The sequence below is a fragment of the Glandiceps talaboti genome, chromosome 15 (genome assembly GCF_964340395.1).
Source record: "Glandiceps talaboti chromosome 15, keGlaTala1.1, whole genome shotgun sequence".
In the NCBI taxonomy this organism is placed as follows: Eukaryota; Metazoa; Hemichordata; class Enteropneusta; family Spengelidae; genus Glandiceps; species Glandiceps talaboti.
Window position 1 is genome coordinate 413,113 of NC_135563.1, and position 26,185 is coordinate 439,297.

The 26,185-nt window shown below is 35.5% G+C and overlaps 1 protein-coding gene across 7 annotated transcripts in view; it reads left to right on the forward strand.

Moving 5' to 3' along the window:
• Positions 1–26,185, forward strand: part of LOC144446976 (uncharacterized) — a 334,721-nt gene that overhangs the window by 66,097 nt on the left and 242,439 nt on the right. For all 7 annotated transcript variants that reach the window (XM_078136846.1, XM_078136848.1, XM_078136850.1 and 4 more), the window contains exon 3: positions 24,721–24,933. In XM_078136846.1, coding sequence (XP_077992972.1) covers positions 24,721–24,933 — 213 coding nt within the window. The remainder of the gene's footprint in view (positions 1–24,720; positions 24,934–26,185) is intronic.

The following is a 26,185-nucleotide window of genomic DNA, read 5'->3' on the forward strand; positions in this document are numbered from 1 at the left end:
AAGTGTCTCCAGTCTAGGAATAGTTAGATATTAGATGTACAAGTGTCTCAAGTCTAGGAATAGTTAGATATTAGATGTACAAGTGTCTCCAGTCTAGGAATAATTAGATATTAGATGTACAAGTGTCTCAAGTCTAGGAATAGTTAGATATTAGATGTACAAGTGTCTCCAGTCTAGGAATAGTTAGATACTAGATGTACAAGTGTCTCCAGTCTAGGAATAGTTAGATACTAGATGTACAAGTGTCTCAAGTCTAGGAATAGTTAGATATTAGATGTACAAGTGTCTCAAGTCTAGGAATAATTAGATATTAGATGTACAAGTGTCTCAAGTCTAGGAATAATTAGATATTAGATGTACAAGTGTCTCTAGTATAGGAATAGTTAGATATTAGATGTACAAGTGTCTCTAGTCTAGGAATAGTTAGATACTAGATGTACAAGTGTCTCCAGTCTAGGAATAATTAGATACTAGATGTACAAGTGTCTCAAGTCTAGGAATAGTTAGATATTAGATGTACAAGTGTCTCTAGTCTAGGAATAGTTAGATACTAGATGTACAAGTGTCTCCAGTCTAGGAATAGTTAGATACTAGATGTACAAGTGTCTCCAGTCTAGGAATAGTTAGATACTAGATGTACAAGTGTCTCTAGTCTAGGAATAGTTAGATATTAGATGTACAAGTGTCTCAAGTCTAGGAATAATTAGATATTAGATGTACAAGTGTCTCCAGTCTAGGAATAGTTAGATATTAGATGTACAAGTGTCTCCAGTCTAGGAATACTTAGCTTTTAGATGTACGAGTGTCTCAAGTCTAGGAATAGTTAGATATTAGATGTACAAGTGTCTCAAGTTTAGGAATAGTTAGGTATTAGATGTACAAGTGTCTCCAGTCTAGGAATAGTTAGATATTAGATGTACAAGTGTCTCCAGTCTAGGAATAGTTAGATATTAGATGTAGAAGTGTCTCCAGTCTAGGAATATTTAGATATTAGATGTACAAGTGTCTCAAGTCTAGGAATAGTTAGATATTAGATGTACAAGTGTCTCAAGTTTAGGAATAGTTAGGTATTAGATGTACAAGTGTCTCCAGTCTAGGAATAGTTAGATATTAGATGTACAAGTGTCTCAAGTCTAGGAATAGTTAGATATTAGATGTAGAAGTGTCTCCAGTCTAGGAATATTTAGATATTAGATGTACAAGTGTCTCAAGTCTAGGAATAGTTAGATATTAGATGTACGAGTGTCTCCAGTCTAGGAATAGTTAGATATTAGATGTACAAGTGTCTCCAGTCTAGGAATAGTTAGATACTAGATGTACGAGTGTCTCAAGTCTAGGAATAGTTAGATATTAGATGTACAAGTGTCTCCAGTCTAGGAATAGTTAGATACTAGATGTACAAGTGTCTCAAGTCTAGGAATAGTTAGATATTAGATGTACAAGTGTCTCTAGTCTAGGAATAGTTAGATACTAGATGTACAAGTGTCTCCAGTCTAGGAATAGTTAGATATTAGATGTACAAGTGTCTCTAGTCTAGGAATAGTTAGATATTAGATGTACAAGTGTCTCCAGTCTAGGAATAATTAGATACTAGATGTACAAGTGTCTCAAGTCTAGGAATAGTTAGATATTAGATGTACAAGTGTCTCTAGTCTAGGAATAGTTAGATACTAGATGTACAAGTGTCTCCAGTCTAGGAATAGTTAGATACTAGATGTACAAGTGTTTCCAGTCTAGGAATAGTTAGATATTAGATGTACGAGTGTCTCCAGTCTAGGAATAGTTAGATATTAGATGTACAAGTGTCTCAAGTCTAGGAATAGTTAGATACTAGATGTACAAGTGTTTCCAGTCTAGGAATAGTTAGATATTAGATGTACGAGTGTCTCCAGTCTAGGAATAGTTAGATATTAGATGTACAAGTGTCTCTAGTCTAGGAATAGTTAGATACTAGATGTACAAGTGTTTCCAGTCTAGGAATAGTTAGATACTAGATGTACAAGTGTCTCTAGTCTAGGAATAGTTAGATATTAGATGTACAAGTGTCTCCAGTCTAGGAATAGTTAGATACTAGATGTACAAGTGTCTCAAGTCTAGGAATAGTTAGATATTAGATGTACGAGTGTCTCCAGTCTAGGAATAGTTAGATATTAGATGTACAAGTGTCTCAAGTCTAGGAATAGTTAGATATTAGATGTACAAGTGTCTCAAGTCTAGGAATAGTTAGATATTAGATGTACAAGTGTCTCCAGTCTAGGAATAGTTAGATATTAGATGTACAGTCAAGTGTCTCAAGTCTAGGAATAGTTAGATATTAGATGTACAAGTGTCTCCAGTCTAGGAATAGTTAGATATTAGATGTACAAGTGTCTCAAGTGTAGGAATAGTTAGATATTAGATGTACAAGTGTCTCAAGTCTAGGAATAGTTAGATATTAGATGTACAAGTGTCTCCAGTCTAGGAATAGTTAGATATTAGATGTACAGTCAAGTGTCTCAAGTCTAGGAATAGTTAGATATTAGATGTACAAGTGTCTCCAGTCTAGGAATAGTTAGATATTAGATGTACAAGTGTCTCCAGTCTAGGAATAGTTAGATATTAGATGTACAAGTGTCTCCAGTCTAGGAATAGTTAGATATTAGATGTACAAGTGTCTCAAGTCTAGGAATAATTAGATATTAGATGTACAAGTGTCTCCAGTCTAGGAATAGTTAGATATTAGATGTACAAGTGTCTCAAGTCTAGGAATAGTTAGATATTAGATGTACAAGTGTCTCCAGTCTAGGAATAATTAGATATTAGATGTACAAGTGTCTCAAGTCTAGGAATAGTTAGATATTAGATGTACAAGTGTCTCCAGTCTAGGAATAGTTAGATACTAGATGTACAAGTGTCTCCAGTCTAGGAATAGTTAGATACTAGATGTACAAGTGTCTCAAGTCTAGGAATAGTTAGATATTAGATGTACAAGTGTCTCAAGTCTAGGAATAATTAGATATTAGATGTACAAGTGTCTCAAGTCTAGGAATAATTAGATATTAGATGTACAAGTGTCTCTAGTATAGGAATAGTTAGATATTAGATGTACAAGTGTCTCTAGTCTAGGAATAGTTAGATACTAGATGTACAAGTGTCTCCAGTCTAGGAATAATTAGATACTAGATGTACAAGTGTCTCAAGTCTAGGAATAGTTAGATATTAGATGTACAAGTGTCTCTAGTCTAGGAATAGTTAGATACTAGATGTACAAGTGTCTCCAGTCTAGGAATAGTTAGATACTAGATGTACAAGTGTCTCCAGTCTAGGAATAGTTAGATACTAGATGTACAAGTGTCTCTAGTCTAGGAATAGTTAGATATTAGATGTACAAGTGTCTCAAGTCTAGGAATAATTAGATATTAGATGTACAAGTGTCTCCAGTCTAGGAATAGTTAGATATTAGATGTACAAGTGTCTCCAGTCTAGGAATACTTAGCTTTTAGATGTACGAGTGTCTCAAGTCTAGGAATAGTTAGATATTAGATGTACAAGTGTCTCAAGTTTAGGAATAGTTAGGTATTAGATGTACAAGTGTCTCCAGTCTAGGAATAGTTAGATATTAGATGTACAAGTGTCTCAAGTCTAGGAATAATTAGATATTAGATGTACAAGTGTCTCCAGTCTAGGAATAGTTAGATATTAGATGTACAAGTGTCTCAAGTCTAGGAATAGTTAGATATTAGATGTACAAGTGTCTCCAGTCTAGGAATAATTAGATATTAGATGTACAAGTGTCTCAAGTCTAGGAATAGTTAGATATTAGATGTACAAGTGTCTCCAGTCTAGGAATAGTTAGATACTAGATGTACAAGTGTCTCCAGTCTAGGAATAGTTAGATACTAGATGTACAAGTGTCTCAAGTCTAGGAATAGTTAGATATTAGATGTACAAGTGTCTCAAGTCTAGGAATAATTAGATATTAGATGTACAAGTGTCTCAAGTCTAGGAATAATTAGATATTAGATGTACAAGTGTCTCTAGTATAGGAATAGTTAGATATTAGATGTACAAGTGTCTCTAGTCTAGGAATAGTTAGATACTAGATGTACAAGTGTCTCCAGTCTAGGAATAATTAGATACTAGATGTACAAGTGTCTCAAGTCTAGGAATAGTTAGATATTAGATGTACAAGTGTCTCTAGTCTAGGAATAGTTAGATACTAGATGTACAAGTGTCTCCAGTCTAGGAATAGTTAGATACTAGATGTACAAGTGTCTCCAGTCTAGGAATAGTTAGATACTAGATGTACAAGTGTCTCTAGTCTAGGAATAGTTAGATATTAGATGTACAAGTGTCTCAAGTCTAGGAATAATTAGATATTAGATGTACAAGTGTCTCCAGTCTAGGAATAGTTAGATATTAGATGTACAAGTGTCTCCAGTCTAGGAATACTTAGCTTTTAGATGTACGAGTGTCTCAAGTCTAGGAATAGTTAGATATTAGATGTACAAGTGTCTCAAGTTTAGGAATAGTTAGGTATTAGATGTACAAGTGTCTCCAGTCTAGGAATAGTTAGATATTAGATGTACAAGTGTCTCCAGTCTAGGAATAGTTAGATATTAGATGTAGAAGTGTCTCCAGTCTAGGAATATTTAGATATTAGATGTACAAGTGTCTCAAGTCTAGGAATAGTTAGATATTAGATGTACAAGTGTCTCAAGTTTAGGAATAGTTAGGTATTAGATGTACAAGTGTCTCCAGTCTAGGAATAGTTAGATATTAGATGTACAAGTGTCTCAAGTCTAGGAATAGTTAGATATTAGATGTAGAAGTGTCTCCAGTCTAGGAATATTTAGATATTAGATGTACAAGTGTCTCAAGTCTAGGAATAGTTAGATATTAGATGTACGAGTGTCTCCAGTCTAGGAATAGTTAGATATTAGATGTACAAGTGTCTCCAGTCTAGGAATAGTTAGATATTAGATGTACAAGTGTCTCCAGTCTAGGAATAGTTAGATACTAGATGTACGAGTGTCTCAAGTCTAGGAATAGTTAGATATTAGATGTACAAGTGTCTCCAGTCTAGGAATAGTTAGATACTAGATGTACAAGTGTCTCAAGTCTAGGAATAGTTAGATATTAGATGTACAAGTGTCTCTAGTCTAGGAATAGTTAGATACTAGATGTACAAGTGTCTCCAGTCTAGGAATAGTTAGATATTAGATGTACAAGTGTCTCTAGTCTAGGAATAGTTAGATATTAGATGTACAAGTGTCTCCAGTCTAGGAATAATTAGATACTAGATGTACAAGTGTCTCAAGTCTAGGAATAGTTAGATATTAGATGTACAAGTGTCTCTAGTCTAGGAATAGTTAGATACTAGATGTACAAGTGTCTCCAGTCTAGGAATAGTTAGATACTAGATGTACAAGTGTTTCCAGTCTAGGAATAGTTAGATATTAGATGTACGAGTGTCTCCAGTCTAGGAATAGTTAGATATTAGATGTACAAGTGTCTCAAGTCTAGGAATAGTTAGATACTAGATGTACAAGTGTTTCCAGTCTAGGAATAGTTAGATATTAGATGTACGAATGTCTCCAGTCTAGGAATAGTTAGATATTAGATGTACAAGTGTCTCTAGTCTAGGAATAGTTAGATACTAGATGTACAAGTGTCTCTAGTCTAGGAATAGTTAGATACTAGATGTACAAGTGTCTCTAGTCTAGGAATAGTTAGATATTAGATGTACAAGTGTCTCCAGTCTAGGAATAGTTAGATACTAGATGTACAAGTGTCTCAAGTCTAGGAATAGTTAGATATTAGATGTACGAGTGTCTCCAGTCTAGGAATAGTTAGATATTAGATGTACAAGTGTCTCAAGTCTAGGAATAGTTAGATATTAGATGTACAAGTGTCTCAAGTCTAGGAATAGTTAGATATTAGATGTACAAGTGTCTCCAGTCTAGGAATAGTTAGATATTAGATGTACAGTCAAGTGTCTCAAGTCTAGGAATAGTTAGATATTAGATGTACAAGTGTCTCCAGTCTAGGAATAGTTAGATATTAGATGTACAAGTGTCTCAAGTGTAGGAATAGTTAGATATTAGATGTACAAGTGTCTCAAGTCTAGGAATAGTTAGATATTAGATGTACAAGTGTCTCCAGTCTAGGAATAGTTAGATATTAGATGTACAGTCAAGTGTCTCAAGTCTAGGAATAGTTAGATATTAGATGTACAAGTGTCTCCAGTCTAGGAATAGTTAGATATTAGATGTACAAGTATCTCCAGTCTAGGAATAGTTAGATATTAGATGTACAAGTGTCTCCAGTCTAGGAATAGTTAGATATTAGATGTACAAGTGTCTCAAGTCTAGGAATAATTAGATATTAGATGTACAAGTGTCTCAAGTCTAGGAATAATTAGATATTAGATGTACAAGTGTCTCCAGTCTAGGAATAGTTAGATATTAGATGTACGAGTGTCTCAAGTCTAGGAATAATTAGATATTAGATGTACAAGTGTCTCTAGTCTAGGAATAGTTAGATATTAGATGTACAAGTGTCTCCAGTCTAGGAATAGTTAGATATTAGATGTACAAGTGTCTCCAGTCTAGGAATAGTTAGATATTAGATGTACAAGTGTCTCCAGTCTAGGAATACTTAGATATTAGATGTACAAGTGTCTCAAGTCTAGGAATAGTTAGATATTAGATGTACAAGTGTCTCCAGTCTAGGAATACTTAGATATTAGATGTACAAGTGTCTCAAGTCTAGGAATAGTTAGATACTAGATGTACAAGTGTCTCAAGTCTAGGAATAGTTAGATATTAGATGTACAAGTGTCTCAAGTCTAGGAATAATTAGATATTAGATGTACAAGTGTCTCAAGTCTAGGAATAGTTAGATACTAGATGTACAAGTGTCTCCAGTCTAGGAATAGTTAGATATTAGATGTACAAGTGTCTCCAGTCTAGGAATAGTTAGATATTAGATGTACAAGTGTCTCAAGTCTAGGAATAGTTAGATACTAGATGTACAAGTGTCTCAAGTCTAGGAATAGTTAGATATTAGATGTACAAGTGTCTCAAGTCTAGGAATAATTAGATATTAGATGTACAGGTGTCTCCAGTCTAGGAATAGTTAGATATTAGATGTACAAGTGTCCAGACTACCATATGGATAAACATTTTTAAAAACTGTACAGTTGTGCTTCAATGCCATTGGGGTTTCTTTTTAATGTAAATATGAGACAGTATGTAGTAGGGTCATAAATCTTTACCTGTATTTTCTATGGACAATCGGTGCCGCGGTGGTGCACATGGACGGTGTAACGCATATCATGCTAGGCACATTATTCAAGTTATGTGTATACCGTATGCTTGTAATACTGTCACTCGGTAAATTGTATCATGTACTGATATTATCTTCTGGCCTTTGAGTGAGAAATGAGAGAAATAAAATTTATAACTGTAAGTAAATGTATGTACTTGTACTATATTATATGATAAAAAGTTAATAATAGTATTTTGTGATGTCTTCTACCTAATAATGGTTTATTTTAGTTGATGAATCTAGCATCTCAAAAGCGAGGGACAGTTATTCAGGAGACGGTCGATGACCAAGTAGTACCTTTTGCTTGATGCATATGACATACCGTTGGAAGACGCAAGCGCTCTGCATCTGTCATTGATATTTTCAGTTATGATCAGCAAAATATTTATTTTTGCTGAGATTAGTAGGTCTACAATTCTGATTTACACGATGTATCTTGCCATGTCACATTGAGCTTTGAACACTCGACTAAATTTAGTCCAGCTTGCATATGAAATGCTAGTCCTGCTTGCAGATGGGCACGGATCTACATTGTACATGTATATTACTAAGACAACCCTCAGCACCGAAGGGGCGACTTGTTCCGTATCCAAGCAGGACTAACGAAATATGTGGACCACCTGCAAGGAGGTCCATAGACTATTAAATTAAAATATCGGACGATTTTATGTCTACTAGTTGAATGTTGTTGACAATTAAGCTTATGGACAGTGTTTTTGGTAAATTTGTTAGAAAATTGAAAATCAAATTGCCTCAAAATTATTTTAGATCCCTAGTTTATTTCATTCATCATTAAAATTTTCCAGGGTTAAAGCTGTAAGACACTTGAATTATTTATAGCCAACCTCAAAAATTCTTTTTTGTTTTTTTGTGCATTTCCCCAGTCATTATTTTTCTGAGATTTTGTGTAATTTTCATAAGAGTAGATTTTTTGTAAAATGGTGACTATAGTATAAAAGTACAATATTTTACCAACTTTCTGTGTAAAATGTGTTTTATAGTGAGACATCATATGAAACCACTAACCCCTTTAATACATTGCTAAAAGAAAACTGCATAGTGAAGAGCTGAACAACTGAACCACTTCTACATGTTACCAAAATAAAAAACAAACAAAAAAACAGCGGAGCTATTCTGACCGATAGGTCGCTTGTTAAAAACTAAAGTTGTGCTACTACGCCATTGGTACTATTTTTGTAACATTCATGCAAGAAATCTGTGTTTATGACACAATTGAAGCTTGTAACAAACATCGTACTGCATTAGGCCTATGGGGTGAGATCCCTGCCAAATTTATAGATGTATTTAATTGACACAATTATTTCTGTATTTATTCACTTCTGTATTTTAATAAAATTAATGTATTTACTTTATTGTCAAATTAATTTATTCTATTATAATTATTTCTTTATTTATTCACTTATTTATTTTAATAAAATGGATGTATTTACTTTATTGTCAAATTAATTTATTTCAATTATTTTTATTTGATATTTCCACAATTATTTCTGTATTTATTCACTTATTTATTATAATTATTTCTTTATTTATTAACTTATTTATTATAATTATTTCTTTATTTATTCACTTATTTATTTTAATGAAATAGGTGTATTTCCCTTGTCAAATTAATTTTTAATTATTTTTGAAATTATTTCATTATTTATTTATTCACTTTTAATATTTCATGATTTCTGTATTTTGTTCTTAATTTGCAATTTGTTCTTGTTATTTTTATTTTTCTATTATTCAAGTTCAATTATTTCACTTATGTCAAGAAACTTGCTTATTTAATCATTTACCTTTATTTCTTAACATTCAATTAGTTTTAAAATTTATAATTCCGTTATTTAAGTCTGTATTTTGCATCTGATTTCACTTTTCCTCACCATTATTAAGATTTTAAAGTGTATGTAAATAGGTTTCCAAAGTTTCCGACTTTTTGCCTGCAAATGTCGAAGTTTTTATAGGTGATTAAAGATTTGTATGACATTTTTGACAAAAGTACCATATTAATAACGAAAAATAGATTTTTTTGGAAAAATTCCGGAAATTGCCGAAGTTGTTTATGTATTTCATGACGTCACAACCAGAACCAACTTCAAATATGTCCGATTGCATAACATGGGATAGCCATTCTAGTGGAACCACATTCCACTATTTAGAAGTCAAAATTGACAATGACAACAATAAATGGAGTACTAGTGATGACGAAGATGATGCGGTAGTGGGGGATGCTTGTATTGTACCCAATCTGATTAAAAATCCGATGTAGATGTCGGCTAATCGTGCATTGCTATCTTACCATCGTTATTTAGCTTGAATTGACTTCCTAGTACATGTTGACGTTTTTAGCCTGATCGCCTCTTCTGAAAATGTAAACATGTACCAAGAAGGTCAATTCAGGCAAAATAACGAAGGTAAAATAGCAATGAACGATTAGCCGACATCTACATCGGATTTTAATCAGATTGGTATTGTACCGTTTCTATATGATCCACTACCAAAACCACGACTACAGCCAAACAGCAATCCCCAGCTGCAGACATGCATAATGGTTGTTGACGATGTTATTGTCGACAGACTAAATAATACTGACTGGTAAGTTATGATAATAAAAAGTAGATATTTAAAATCAGCAGATGAAGGAAAACATTGGGTCGAAATTTCGAAAGTAGTTGTCCCATTGAGATCGTAACACCGTAACAGTAGTACTATTTAGTTTAGTTGGATTATAATCGACTTACTGACTACACAATATGTGTACGCTGACATGTGTTTGAACCACAGGCATTTGTTTCCCGAGTTATGTCTCAGAATATGTCTATCAGAATGCAATAAAATGTCGATAATATCGTTAATATTGACGTATTTAGCCAACTATATATGAAAGGGGTAACATTACACTTGTTTTTGTGATCGCGCAGGTTCACTCGCCGCGAAAGAAGACAGGCCGCCATTAGTATATAGTACCGTAAGTACATGAACTTTCAACCGGCCGTTGTAGTGGGCAAACATTTCGAACATTTTACCTTCCGTCCCTTTCGCGGTGAGTGAACCTGTGCGATCACAGAAACAAGTGTAATTTTACCCCTTCCATATATAGTTGGCTAAATACGTCAATATTAACGATATTATCGACATTTTATTGTATTCTGATAGACATATTCTGACACATAACTCGGGAAACAAATGCCTGTGGTTTGAACTGCCATTCGTATATTTCATGTGAACGTCTATGTAAAATTGAAGGTATGATCGGTTGTCAATCTTTAAAGGATTTTGTGAAATCATCATTACCAGAAAAAATCAGAACAGTTCAGGAACGGCCAAATAATTTATTGACCGTGAGCACTGGGGATACACTGCGTACCAGGGTAGCAGGGCGACTCGGAGGTCTACCGCTACAGCCTGAGCACCCAGTACAGCCGCTCAACGTGTGACTGGACACGCTCCGGACTGGAGAACACGCTAGACAGCCCGACGAACCTCTGACTCTTATCTCACTCTCAGTCACATTCAACTGCTCTCAATCTTGCGAACAATGCATTAAATTTTGCATTTATAAATGACTGGTCTTCATTCACTGACAAGGAAATCAAAGTCATACAATAAGGTCATGAATATGTCTAAAAGGAAGTGCACTGTAATACGTGTGAAAAGTACCGTAGCATGTTTCGTTTTTGTTGTTCATCCGAGCAGTGGGCCGTTACGAAGACGTTGCTATCGCAAGTAAAATTCCCATTATGTGGTACCAGCTCGTAATGTTATACTAGTATGTTCTTTGAAAGTGTAATTTATGTTTCTTATCTGGTAAAATAACTTTCAATTCAATATTAGGACTCGTAATCACAGCCAACAAAAGAAACTTCATCATTGCTAGTGCCGTAATATGTATATGTAGTACTCCATGCACGAGGACACAACATGTTATAATTCATGATCGTTTTTCGTGAGTTTGAGAGCTGTGCAGTACTAAGACATTATTGAAAACGTTTGGAAACTTATCCTCTGTATGTTGAAAAGAAGCAGGCTGATTAGAACTCCCAAATCTTTTGTGAGAAAATCAGTGTAGACTCAATCGTTGACAGCCCCCTCTACCACACAACGTTCAAGCATGGTAAAAAAAACATGGACACAGCGGTCATGTTCTGGTTGTGACGCAATTTTCCGAAGACTCCCGAAGCAAAATGCTCATCGCAGATTTCCAAAAAAATCAATTTTTCATTATTAATATCGTAGTTTTGTCAAAAATGTCATACAAATCTTTAATCACCCATGAAAACTACATCATTTGGAGGCAAAAAGTCGGAAAAATTGGAAACCTATTTACATACACTTTAATTATTTATCGTATTAAATTATTTCATTGTTTCATTTGCCTACAGTCAATTTAAACATTCTCAGCAATATATTTTAATTATGATGTTCTCTTAAGCTTATCATTAAATTATTTTTTCAATTCAGTATTTTGTTATTTAAGTCTATATTTTGATTCTTATTTGTGCTTTTCATCAATTGTAATTGTTTAAGTTTAAGTTATCAACTTGAAATATTTAATTTATTCACTATGCTTGCAAACCATGTTCCGGGGCCAAAGATATGTCGTTCATGATGTAGTTCACTGTTAGTAAATCAAGTATCATGAGTGAGTATGGCGGAAAGTGTACGACAGTACAGCGACTGATCTCCACGACATTTTACAGGAAAATTATCCCAAACTGGAGGGGGGGGGGGGGGGGGGGGGCTATGAAATTTGCCGCACGCATGTTGGTGGGTGGCATTTAGACTGCATTGCTTGCCTGGCGGCACGGCAGGTCACTTTTTGGTAGAAAATACGAGGATTTACAACCCAGCCATCCCACAATCGCAATTAGTATAGTACAAGTACATACATTTACTCACAGTTATAAATTTTACTTGTCTCATTTCTCACTCAAAGGCCAGAATATGATATTGGTACATGATACAATTTACCGAGTGACAGTATTGCCATTACAAGCATACGGCGTACACGTAACTTGACTAATGTTGTGCCTAGCATGATGATACACATTACGCCGTCCATGTGCACCACCGCGGCACCGATTGTCCATAGAAAATACAGGCAAATATGTACGACCCTGCCGTCTCATATTTACATTTAATAAAACTACACATATTTTTCCATAATATGGGGACATAATATTTTAGCATTTATACCCACAGACACTGACAATTAGTCAGGAAGTGTGAGTAAATATCGGTAAATGTTGGTTAATAAGACATGTAGACTGTAGTTTTTGTTTACTGGTGTCTATTACAACCACCAGCAATGTATTTTTTCACAATGCTGTTGAGTTTTATTCACCTGTTGACTACGCTCATCATAGGCTACGTGCTAACCATGTCTCCTTATGACGTCATAAAATCCTGTGGTCTAGGTGGGACCAGAAATACCCGAAAACTCTTGAAGTAAATCCGAAGGGAACTGACTGAAAAAAGGTCATTTTAAGGTGGTTGCAGACGCTTTTTTAAAGTTTTAAAACCAGAATACATTTCACTAACATGTCGTCTAGCAAAATAGCAATATTGAATGTGAGCATTTTGAATCACCTTTAAACTACGGTGAGATCTCTGCCAAAATAAAATATTCATCAATTGTAATTGTTCAAGTTTAAGTTATCAACTAACATAGAGAATAAATTACTTTAAACTACGGTGAAATCTCCGCCAAAATAAAATATTCATCAATTGTAATTGTTCAAGTTTAAGTTATCAACTAACATAGAGAATAAATTACTTTAAACTACGGTGAAATCTCTGCCAAAATAAAATATTCATCAATTGTAATTGTTCAAGTTTAAGTTATCAACTAACATAGAGAATAAATTACTTTAAACTACGATGAAATCTCTGCCAAAATAAAATATTCATCAATTGTAATTGTTCAAGTTTAAATTATAAACTAAACATGAATTAAACTTGAATTAATAATAGAAAAATAAAAATAAAAAGCAAATTAAGAACAAATACAGAAATAATTAAAATAAATATAAGTGAATATATAAAGAAATAATTGTAATAAATAAGTGAATAAAAATGAAATTGTGGAAATATTTAATAACGAAATTATACCTTCTAAAAATAATTACAGAAATAATTATAATAAAATAGTGAATAAATACAGAAATAATTTGGATATATTTAATAATGAAATATACATTTTAAAAATAATTACATATTAAATAATTAAAATAAAAAAAGTGAATAAATACAGAAATAATTGTGGAAATCTTAAAATACATTAAATACATTTATTTTGACGGGTATCTCACCCCATATTAGGCCTACATGTATATTGCGTAAATCTGCGATGATAATTTCCTTTCTTGCACATGCGCAATGAACAAAGAACGTCTTCCAAGGTCATGGGCATAACCATTAGAGAGTCAATCATTTCCTATTGATACAACTGATTTAAAGTTATAAACTGGTCAAAACACTTGTTTTTAGCACAACCGGAACTGATAAGGTTCAGTAGTGCTATAGGCATGTGCGGTGTCTGTCTGTCAGTCTGTGTTGATGACTTAAACTCAAAAACCGCCAGACCGATTGCCTTGATATTTGGTGGGAACAATCCTTTTGGTGTCAGGTTCGGAAATTGTTCAAAGCAAAATGATCACATCTCAGGTCTATGATTTTGGTCAAAGATGTTATTTTTTATCAAAAAACTTAAACTCAAAAACTACAGCGCAGATTGCTCAAAAATTTGATGGGAACTTTCTTAGGGGTGTGTAAATTAAGATTTGTTGATGACATGATGATTCCATTAGTAATATGCAAATTAGAGCAAAATGTGTCTTTTTGGTCAAAAATCTTTAATTCTAAAACTTCTGAGGATATTGGGCTGAAATTTAATGGGAAGCATCTAGGGGTATATAGATGAAGAAATATTAAGCATATAATGATCTCATCAGTGATATGCAAATTAGGTGTAAAAATGTGTTTATATGCCCAAAAGTACTTGGTCAATGAGGCTGAAACTTGGTGAGATGTTTGTAGAAGTGTTATTTTGCAGATTTTCTTCAAAACATATTGGCACAATTGACCCTAGCAACAATGACAATGCCCTTAGCAACAACCAAATGGCAGTATATTTTGGTCAAATAACATCGTCTGGTATAGTACTAGGCAAGTAAGTAAACATTCAAAAAATGTATGCAAATATCCCAAGCAACCATGACCACCACGCCCATGGCAACAATGATCACATATTTTGCAAAGAAAACAGGGATTGATAGACAAGTGAATAAACATTCAAAAGATGTATGTAAATGTGTCTAGCAACAAGACCATAGCCATATCAATAGCCATATTATTATGTATATTGTAATAATTACAGAGATTCATAGACAAGTGAACGAACATTCAAAAAATATGCAAATATGTCTAGCAACATGGCCATGCCCATAACAACAGCAAAATGACTGTGTATATTGCAAAGATAACAACAGGGCTATTCAGGCAACTGGACTATCATTCAGCAAATGAACACCTATACCTAGCATGTAGGTAAACTACAGTTAAGAAGTACAGTTGTGCTACTGACGTAACACCATTGGCACTATTCAGTCTGCCTTTTTAACAATTTTAAGCATAATTTTTCAAACAGATAGAAACATTCTGAGCTAACATTGTAACATAATCTACATGTACTGGCTCAGTTGGGCAAGTCTTTCCAAAATCCAGCCTGAACATTGACCGGCCCTGGGCCGCTGGGCTGGCCTTAATTTCAAGCCCTGTGTAACTACTGTTTGTAGTAAAATTTATTTAAAATAAAATTGGAACCTTAATTATTTATTACATTTTGTTAAAATTATGTTATCATTTGTTGTTTTACAAAGTAGACTATATATGTATATTGCAGAATAGCATGTACAATCAAGATTTACTATTTGAAATATGGTTACTTTTTGTACATGTAGTAATCAGTTGTGAATGAATTTGAAACAGATGTTGTTATTACCTGTATAAGCTATGACCTTTGACACCATCTCACCTTTTGTTGGAGAGTCCATGACTGAATGAGCTCTGAGTTAAGGTTTCGGTCAGTGTTTCATAGGCTTCATTGTTTTGGTTATAAATTTGTATGGCTCGTCAGTAAATTTATTTGTTTAAAAATATGGGAATAATTGAAAATGAGTGGCACATTATGTAGCTGAATCTTCATATACATGTAGAGATGAAGTAGAAAACAGTTGTAAAATCTGTGATATCATTTTATTTGCTAAATTGAGGGCTATTACATTCCATACCTGATACAAGCAACATTGGTGAACCTACGGAAAGGTAAGTTTTCATCAATCAGACAATATTTACTGTAACTTGTAAGCTTCTTACATTTTTTTGTATAATAACATCTATAACACCATTGAAGTAGGTTTGTATTAATTGTATAAGGGAACCATTGTTATACAATTTGATATTTGCCAGGTGCTGTATAAGGATTTCATAGTTGTAAGCTTCCTTATTTAGGCCAGTTGTTGGACAAATTGTACAAACTCTACAGTAAATTGAAGAGACTCAGAGCTAATGCCTTCAAGTTGTTAAATTGGGTTTAAAAATCTTAACAGTCAAAGAAAGTGTAAATAACACTAAATGAAGCAGTTAAAGATTGTTACAGTAACATATGTAATGTAAAGATTGACTATCAGTGTACATGTACATGTATGTGTTCAGTGGCTACAACAGGCTTTTAGGGAACATGTGTAAACAGCTCTGTATAGTCTGTGAAATAGTAATGTTAGGAATGAAAGGAAATTGAGCTGCTGAGTGTGTCCTGTTTTCAACTGAAGAATCATGGTTGTGGTACATTGTAATGTTGACTTGTGCAAGGTTGTGTACTGTACACTACATGTATATAGTGTACATGTAATCATTCTCGCAAACCAGAGCTATTATTAGCCCCGAAAGGGAGTAGCCCGACTGGGCTTGTACGTTGCATATACACATCACTTCATTCTGTTCATCGTTTAATAGTTCAGACGCTGCATGTGTCGTCACACTCACACGTCACAGTACAATCTTTGACCTTTCAAAATCTTAGCGAAGTCGTCTAAACAGAAAGTTCTCTCAGACAACTACTGTCCTTCTTGAAAACTAATAGTATGCACTTGCTTTATATAATTTTCGTTTGATTGGGTTCGTTACCATCCACACAGTGAACATGTGCAGTAATATTCCAGGTAGACACAATAGTGACAACGAAAATTGCAACATTAGCGTTGCGTCTTTTTACGTTGATTGTGGCAGAATATGCTATTATGTATAAAAATAAAAACAATGGACTCAGTACTATGGCAGAAAGCAAAACATACAATCGGACTACAAGTACAACTGTATGCATTTTCCGTTTTTTTTAATCATCATACTGAAGATATTTTATGAAGCTAACTTGCTTCTTGTTAGTTAAGACACCATTTTCAAAGCAATGTATATTTTTTCCGTCATTTCATGGCCACACCCGTGGGGAACCCCAGTAACATCTACCAGTTTATCGGCCTTAAAAAAACATTGTAACAACAGTATGGAAGGCACTAGAAATGGTAATTGAAAAGGCTGCACCTGAAATCAAAACATTGTATGGCGTGTTCCTTGTAGCAGTGATAGTTCAAATCCATTTCAAAACAAAACAAAACAAGTTACATGGTCAACATTACGGCACAGTCCCTCTCTCAATGTGATTGCTGTATATGAAAATCAGAATCAAACGAACCTCATGACTTCACGTGTTGATTTCAGTGTACATTGTAGGATTTTCTATACCACGTATGCTAGATGCAAACATGGAAGTATCATCCAGCTCATGATGTAAACATGTAGTATGTACATGTACATGTACATTATATCAACACACTTTCTTCACTCGCAGGTTCCCTGCACACGTGGGTTTGTAACAAATAACTCACGTGATCAATGCTATTTTCCTTGCGAGGTCAGTAGATTACAACAGGGGATTCCCGCGTGGGCAGGTGATCTCTATGGGGCGATCCTCATGGGATTACCTCGAGTTCCTAGCGACTTTCTCGGGAGACACGTGGAGCTTCATCTTACCAGTAGTGTAGAATATTCAGTAGCTAGTAAAATTATTTGAACAGACCGTCGATTCACTAGTTTCATTGGCAGGTATTTTTATTCTCCCGCTTCTAGCCAGACCCGGGCTTAAAGTCCCTCACTTCTTGCAGCTTCACCACTTTAGGCGCACTTCACCTTACAAAGGTACGATAGTCACAAGTCTGGCAGTGAGACTAGTTTACTGTTCAGGCATATACATGTAGTGTACAGGTTGTGTACTGTTCAGGCATATACATGTAGTGTACAGGTTGTGTACTGTTCAGGCATATACATGTAGTGTACAGGTTGTGTACTGTTCAGGCATATAGTATACAGGTTGTAGTGTGAACTACAGTTACACCATGTACCAATATACCATACATCCAGCCAAAGTTATTTGTGTTCACGGAAACCATTAGTTGATTCATTAGTCCGTTTACACAGAGGTAATTTCCATGCAAATATGTAGCCGTCACATTTTCAAAAGAATATTAGGTATCCTGTGCCACTCCATATGGCATTATCATGTATGGTTGCACTCTGTTTATGTCCCAAACCATGGCAACAATTCAAAGTCACGAAACAAATTCAAATATGGCCGGCCTGTCATGTCACAGTATTGTGTAAACTGCACCAACATTCTAAGACTTCAATTTCAACCAACTTGTAATAAATATTCGCAAAGCATTTAAAAAGATAAACTACACTTGGAAGAGTTTTTAAGAAATATATTTGTTGAATTTAGCAGTCAACATTCGCAAAGGAGTCATCAAAAGACAGAGTTTGTGTGAAATTTTGTTGAACCTTTCGTCTGTTCATTTTTTTCGTATGGGTTCAGTTTGGTGGAGATAGTTCCAAGTCCCATTGTCAACTGAGTGACCCATGCTATCCAAAACAATGCCTCTGGATATACATGTAGCTGGGGATTAGTAGCCTTTCATAAATTCCATTTTTATGGGAATATTGATAAATTATCCACAATTTCACAGTTGTGTCACCTTCAAAGTTGCAACCTTTTATTTTCGTTGCTTTAGTACCCATGCGCTATGCAGACGTACACATAACATCTTGAATGTGACACAGTGTAATACTGTAATATAATCACGCCTAGCGCCTGGAATGATCTATATCATATGCACTCTGCATGTACACCGTACATTTCATAATTTCATTATTATATTGCATTCTGATTAAGGTAATTTGGTGATTGCTGGCCCGTAGAGCTGTAACATATGTTGTTGACTTCACAGGCCATTCACATAGAAATTTGCCGTTCAATTTTCATGAAACTTCAAATACAGACATAAAAATACCTAGTGAATCAATGCATGAAAATATTATTGGTTAGTGGATGCAAAATTCTGGACAAAAATGTCAAAATGAGTCAAATTTTTGGAAAGAAACATGAAAATTTCACCGATCATTGCCTGTAAATGTATTCCCTCCGATGTCCTTTGCCAAATCATAACTGCCATTAATTGCCCCAAAATGTTGCCTGCTAAAATGTATTTAGTCTATTAAACTGTCTGCTTGGTCAAAGTGGGTCTAAAATTGGGCCAGGGGTTTCCAGCACTGGCCACATACCCCTACCAGAGCTGGCCACTGGTACCACCCCTGGGACAAATACCCCTGGGCATCAGACTACTTTTCTTTGTCATGTTTAAGAGGGAAATGAATGGCCCCTAAGTAAAGGTTTTATCTGTAGCAATGTTGTCGTATTTGAATACACAGTTTGAATTAACTCTCATATAAAGGACATTGGAATTGGTCAGTGTGAGTAGACAACTCATAATATGGTCTTCAACTGAACTAGGTTCAGGAGTGCTATAGGCATGGTGAAATGAGTGTGTGTATGTATGTATGTATGTAAATGAATTAAAGTTAACAACTTTCCAGACCGATTGGCTTGGTATTTGGTGGAGACATTACTTGGGACGTGTAGATGGGAAATTGTTCAAATGAAAATGACAGAGATGTGGGTTTTGGGTAAAAAAATGTGATTTTTGGTCAAAGAACTTAAACTCCAAAAGTAGTGGGCAGATTAGCCTGAAATTTGGTGAGGACATTCTTGGGGGCATGTAAATTAAGATTTGACATGGGGATTAATATGCAAATTAGGGGTAAAATGTCTTTTTGGTGAAAAGTAGTATAGTTCCAAAAGTACTCAGCAGATTGGGCTGAAATTTAATGGGGATGCATCTGAGCACAGACAAGTATAGGCAGATTTGTAACAAACCTTCTCCCATTGTTCGATCATAGCCTCGGGTAAACATTACTCTATTGTCATGGAAATAACTTTCCAACATGTGAATCTGCCCGAATTCAATATAGTCTCTCATAAATCAACAAACCACACGATACTTCACGATATTTCGATGGGAAAGTTTGCTATCCTACTGACAGAATCATCAAATCAATATCGGCACTTGAACTCTCATACGAACTTGAAGCCGACTCAAGATTAAATATCGTTGACATGTAAACACATACCGTCTCGTGTTGTCGACCGACACTACATAAACATGTGTTTGGCATGATGCAGGTAATTTTCCAGGTCACAGTAGACACAACACTTGCAACAAAAGTTAGTGTTGCGTCTTTTTATGTTGATTGCGACAGGGGTACATGCATGTTATGAATCAAAATAAAAACAATCGACTCTCAGTATCATGCTGGAAAGCAAAACATACAATAAGACGACGCATTGTTTTCCAAGAAAAATTACAATCATACTGAAGATATTTTATGATGTGAAGCTAGCTTGCCTTCTGTATTAGATAAAACATCATTTTCAAAGCACTTTGTATCTCAAAAAGTAATTGGTGAAAGAGTCTGAAACTTGGTGAGATGTTTCTAGAAGTGTTATTCTATATCATTGTTTTTTCCTCAAAAATCTTCAACTTTGAAATTACACAGTAGATTGAGCTTAACTTTGTTGAGAATGTGTAGATTTGTCATCATTAGCTAGACTGTCGACAGTCGTTAGTGCCTTTTTTGCTATGTTTCATCTAAATCATAGTATTCGCCTCGCTCTGTAGCACTGGATAATGCGTACTGATACGAACTGCGATTGCCAAAGGCACGAACGACTGTTGTTCCTTGCCGCGCCCTCACACGATAACAGTAAGGACATTTTTATTGTAGAATGTTTGACATTGGGGTCATCGTTCTCAAAGCTTGTCCATCAAAATCAACATGGTGTCGCCAGAGTCACCAAGCGAGTTAACATATCAAGACACATTGGAGAAACTTGGATATTCACACTTGAAAGACTTTCAGAGAAGAAAAATTATATGCATGATAACAGTCCATGAGTTGGAGCCAATTGAGTTCCTTCGACTCGCAGCTAGCTAGTAGACTGTACACGTACATGGCACCATGTCCATAGACTAGTGAGCGCATGAACATGACATTGTCAATGAAATTGCCGTGTTGGGCATCGAGGTCGTCCAACGACTTATTTACATATGTCAAAAAAATGCACGTTTTCAAGCTTTCACAAAGAAAGATTGGAAAGGTAAATTACTTGATTTTGACCATCAAAAATAAATTTACGGGGTCAAATTTGCACTGAAGTGTACTTGTGTATGCATTGAATGTTAAGTGAACTGTATGCAAATCATACGATAGTGTAAAGCCCAATTCCATGACGTCACATCATGAATAAGTAATCGAAAGGGAGATACAGTGAGCGATAACAGTCACTCATGCCTCCGGCACTCGCTGATCAGTATGTGGTTATAGTATTGCTCTGGATCGGATCGAGGCAACGACTTTAGTTTTAGATAAAACGTAGTAAAAAGGCATGAACGACTGTCGACAGTGTACTCATTAACTAACACAGTGAGAACAGTACATTGTTAATTAGCTACCGGGGGTATAATGTTTGATTTACTATTTCCTCTGGTGGTAAAGTGTGTAGCATGGCCAGTCTAGTTTATGACTTGATTATGTAATATGTTGTAAGACAGCTGTTTCATCACCTACCCATATAAACTGAATGTAGCTTGTGTTTAAAATATTACAATAAGACAACCAAGAAAGTTAAACCTGTTACATTGGTATGACTTGGTTACAAATTGAATTTAAAAATATGAGGAAGTGCTAAACCTTGTAGACACATCACTTTAAAGTTTGATTAGGATGTTGCTATACTTGTCTTGATTAAAGTACACTTCCAACATAGGATGCATACACATATGATGGAAACTGGTTATAAAATTTTGTTTTGGTTACAACTTTAAATCTTCAAAAGTTTATATATCTATCATTGCCCTGAACATGAAGTTGTGCGACAATGCAATATTTGTGCTCTTTTTAGTCCCCGCTGGACGAAGTCCGGACAGGGACTTACGGATTGGGTTCCGTCTGTCCGTCCGTCCGTCCGTCCGTCCGTCCGCAGCCGTTTCTTGGAGATGCCTGGACCGATTTTTTTCAAACTTGGTACAGGAGCAGCATACTATGGCATACATATGCATGTCAATTTGTTTTATGATACGATCCAATATGGCCGCCTAGCAGCCATTTTGTTTGCGAATTTTCCCTGTCCAAAGCCATAACTCAGACATGCGTGAACAGATCTCATTCAAAGTTGCTATTAGGACAGTGTTAAATGACATACATGTGCATATTCATTGTTGTCGTGATACAATCCAAAATGGCTGCCTGGCAGCCATTTTGTTTGTGAATTTTCCATGTCCAAAGCCATAACTCAGACATGCTTGAATAGATCTCATTCAAAGTTGGTATTAGCACAGTATTCTGTGACATACATGTGCATATCCATTTTCGTCGTGATACAATCTGATATGGCTGCCTGGCAGCCATTTTATTTGCGAATTTTCCATGTCCAAAGTCATAACTCAGACATGCTTGAACAGATCTCGTTCAAAATTGGTATTAGGACAGTGTTCTATGACATACAAGTGCATATTCATTGTTGTCATGATACGATCCAATATGTATGTAAATAAACAAGGTGACACACACACCCATAGTGACAGCCAAGTGATGGTTTATATTGCAAAGCTGCAGACTGGGAAGGGTATGCCGAGTAACAAAACCACTCCTATAGCAACAGCCAACTACAGTTGTGCTACAGTGCCATTGGTGGTATTTTTCTAAAAGTTAACAAATTAAAAAGATTTTAATTACAAATACATTAGTTCACATTACATTAGACTTAAAATTATATAATATTAAATTGTAATAATTGTATTAAAATTATTGATATCTTTCGTCTTGTTAATACTTGATATCAGTAAATTGTTATAATAATGATATTGTGTCATTTCTGTATTGTTCATGTTTCATGTCGATACTTGTATTAATGTAAATTGCATGTTTGATAATGTTTTGTCTTGTTCTTGTTTTTCAGTGATTGTTGTAACAGTGCATGTTTTCATATGTCTACACACATTGTTGCAAGATGTACATATCAAACCATCCATTGACATTGACATTAACCTTAAAACATCACTACCTCCATTTTTCCAAACACCAAGGTTCTCCCCAGTCTCAAGCTGAGCTGGTTGGCTATTAATATTCATGAGTATTGATATTGATGCAAGTTTGTGTATATGTATGTATATCAACATTGGACAATTAAATATGGTTACTTTAGACTGGAAAAACAAATGTGATGTTTTGATCTGTGTACTACAGACTTTGATAATGTAGTGATCCTGAATAATGTCTTAGAAAGTGGTGGATTGAAATGTGATCATGTAGTGATCCTGAATAATGTCTTAGAAAGTGGTGGATTGAAATGTGATAATGTAGTGATCCTGAATAATGTCTTAGAAATGAGGAAGTGCTAAACCTTGTAGACACATCACTTTAAAGTTTGATTAGGATGTTGCTATACTTGTCTTGATTAAAGTACACTTCCAACATAGGATGCATACACATATGATGGAAACTGGTTATAAAATTTTGTTTTGGTTACAACTTTAAATCTTCAAAAGTTTATATATCTATCATTGCCCTGAACATGAAGTTGTGCGACAATGCAATATTTGTGCTCTTTTTAGTCCCCGCTGGACGAAGTCCGGACAGGGACTTACGGATTGGGTTCCGTCTGTCCGTCCGTCCGTCCGTCCGTCCGTCCGCAGCCGTTTCTTGGAGATGCCTGGACCGATTTTTTTCAAACTTGGTACAGGAGCAGCATACTATGGCATACATATGCATGTCAATTTGTTTTATGATACGATCCAATATGGCCGCCTAGCAGCCATTTTGTTTGCGAATTTTCCCTGTCCAAAGCCATAACTCAGACATGCGTGAACAGATCTCATTCAAAGTTGCTATTAGGACAGTGTTAAATGACATACATGTGCATATTCATTGTTGTCGTGATACAATCCAAAATGGCTGCCTGGCAGCCATTTTGTTTGTGAATTTTCCATGTCCAAAGCCATAACTCAGACATGCTTGAATAGATCTCATTCAAAGTTGGTATTAGCACAGTATTCTGTGACATACATGTGCATATCCATTTTCGTCGTGATACAATCTGATATGGCTGCCTGGCAGCCATTTTATTTGCGAATTTTCCATGTCCAAAGTCATAACTCAGACATGCCTGAACAGATCTCGTTCAAAATTGGTATTAGGACAGTGTTCTATGACATACAAGTGCATATTCATTGTTGTCATGATACGATCCAATATGGCTGCCTGGCAGCCATTTTGTTTGCGAATTTTCATGTCCAAAGCCATAACTTGGATATGCTTGAACAGATCTCATTCAAAGTTGGTATTAGGACAGTGTTCTATGACATACATGTGCATATTCATTGTTGTCTTGATACGATCCAATATGGCTGCCTGGCAGCCATTTTGTTTGCGAATTTTCCATGTCCAAAGCAATAACTTGGATATGCTTGAACAGATCTCATTCAAAGTTGGTATTAACATAGTGTTCTGTGACATACATGTGCATATCCATTTTCGTCATGATACAATCTGATATGGCTGCCTGGCAGCCATTTTGTTGGCGCAGTTTTCATGTCCAAAGCCATAACTCAGACATGCTTGAACAGAGTAGTGATATCAAAAACAACCATGAGGCCAAACAACATTAACGAGGTTTGAAAATGACAACATAAACTGTCAGTTCCTTAAAACCCAATCATAGCGGGGACTATGTCATTTCCAATGACTTGTTATTACATTGAAGACAAAGGTACATAACCATGACAACATTCATTATAAATAACATAGCTATTATGAACTACATTTGATCTTTCAGTACAGTCATTTGTCTATTTACTTGTGGATTTTATTTGTAACGTGTGTTTTTATCATTCATAGGTAGAGGAACTAAAGAAGAAGAACAGGGTAATAAGTGAGTTAGACAAAGAACTTGGTTACCAGTGTGGACATTCACAAAAACTGAAAGCTGAAAAAGATTCCCTCAAAGGTGAACTTCAAAATCTGGTTAAGATGGCTGAGACATGGGAAAGGGGTCCCTCACCCAGACCTATCCCTAGCCCAAGACCTGATGCTTTGGGCAGACTCAGTCCTGTAAGTTCTTATACTTTTGGTGATCATTGTTTTCTGTGACATCATTAGTTGTGCTGACAGAATTATAGTTAAGCTTAGCATATCTACTGAAATACACAATAATACACTGCCCCCCCCCAGTAGGCTCCATCCATCCATCTGTCTGTCTGTGTGTGCATGCATGCATGCATGTGTCCATCTGTCCATACTAGTAGTATACATCATTTCTCAGACATTCAACATCTGATTCCTTTCAAACCCAACACAAAGATGATATTATGTGGGACGCATGCACGTCAATGTCTTTTGATATATGCAAATTTGACTGAATGGCATCCATATTTGTACTTAAAAAAATATTTACTGTGTAGCTCAAAAACTGTTATACACAGACACTCCACTCAAGTGTCTACCCCTATCACAGACACTCCACTCAAGTGTCTACCCCTATCACAGACACTCCACTCAAGTGTCTACCCCTATCACAGACACTCCACTCAAGTGTCTACCCCCTATCACAGACACTCCACTCAAGTGTCTACCCCTGTCACAGACACTCCACTCAAGTGTCTACCCCCTATCACAGACACTCCACTCAAGTGTCTACCCCTATCACAGACACTCCACTCAAGTGTCTACCCCCTATCACAGACACTCCACTCAAGTGTCTACCCGTATCACAGACACTCCACTCAAGTGTCTACCCCCTATCACAGACACTCCACTCAAGTGTCTACCCCCTATCACAGACACTCCACTCAAGTGTCTACCCCCTATCACAGACACTCCACTCAAGTGTCTACCCCCTATCACAGACACTCCACTCAAGTGTCTACCCCTATCACAGACACTCCACTCAAGTGTCTACCCCCTATCACAGACACTCCACTCAAGTGTCTACCCCCTATCACAGACACTCCACTCAAGTGTCTACCCCCTATCACAGACACTCCACTCAAGTGTCTATCTACCCCCTATCACAGACACTCCACTCAAGTGTCTATCTACCCCCTATCACATGCAAACTATCTTTGAAGACTTTGACTCACATTCAAGCCAATTCCTGTCTTATCACAAACACATTGTAGTGTTTACATATTGTCAGTTTCTTTAAAATCATGTGTACAAGTAATATTGAAGAAAAGAACTATACACAAACATTATTTTCGGTGCTCATGTTCTAGTTACAAATCATTATTTACTGCATAACTCAAAAACTGTAATACATGTATATAGAGACTGCATTCAAGTGTCTACCCCATGTTATCAGATG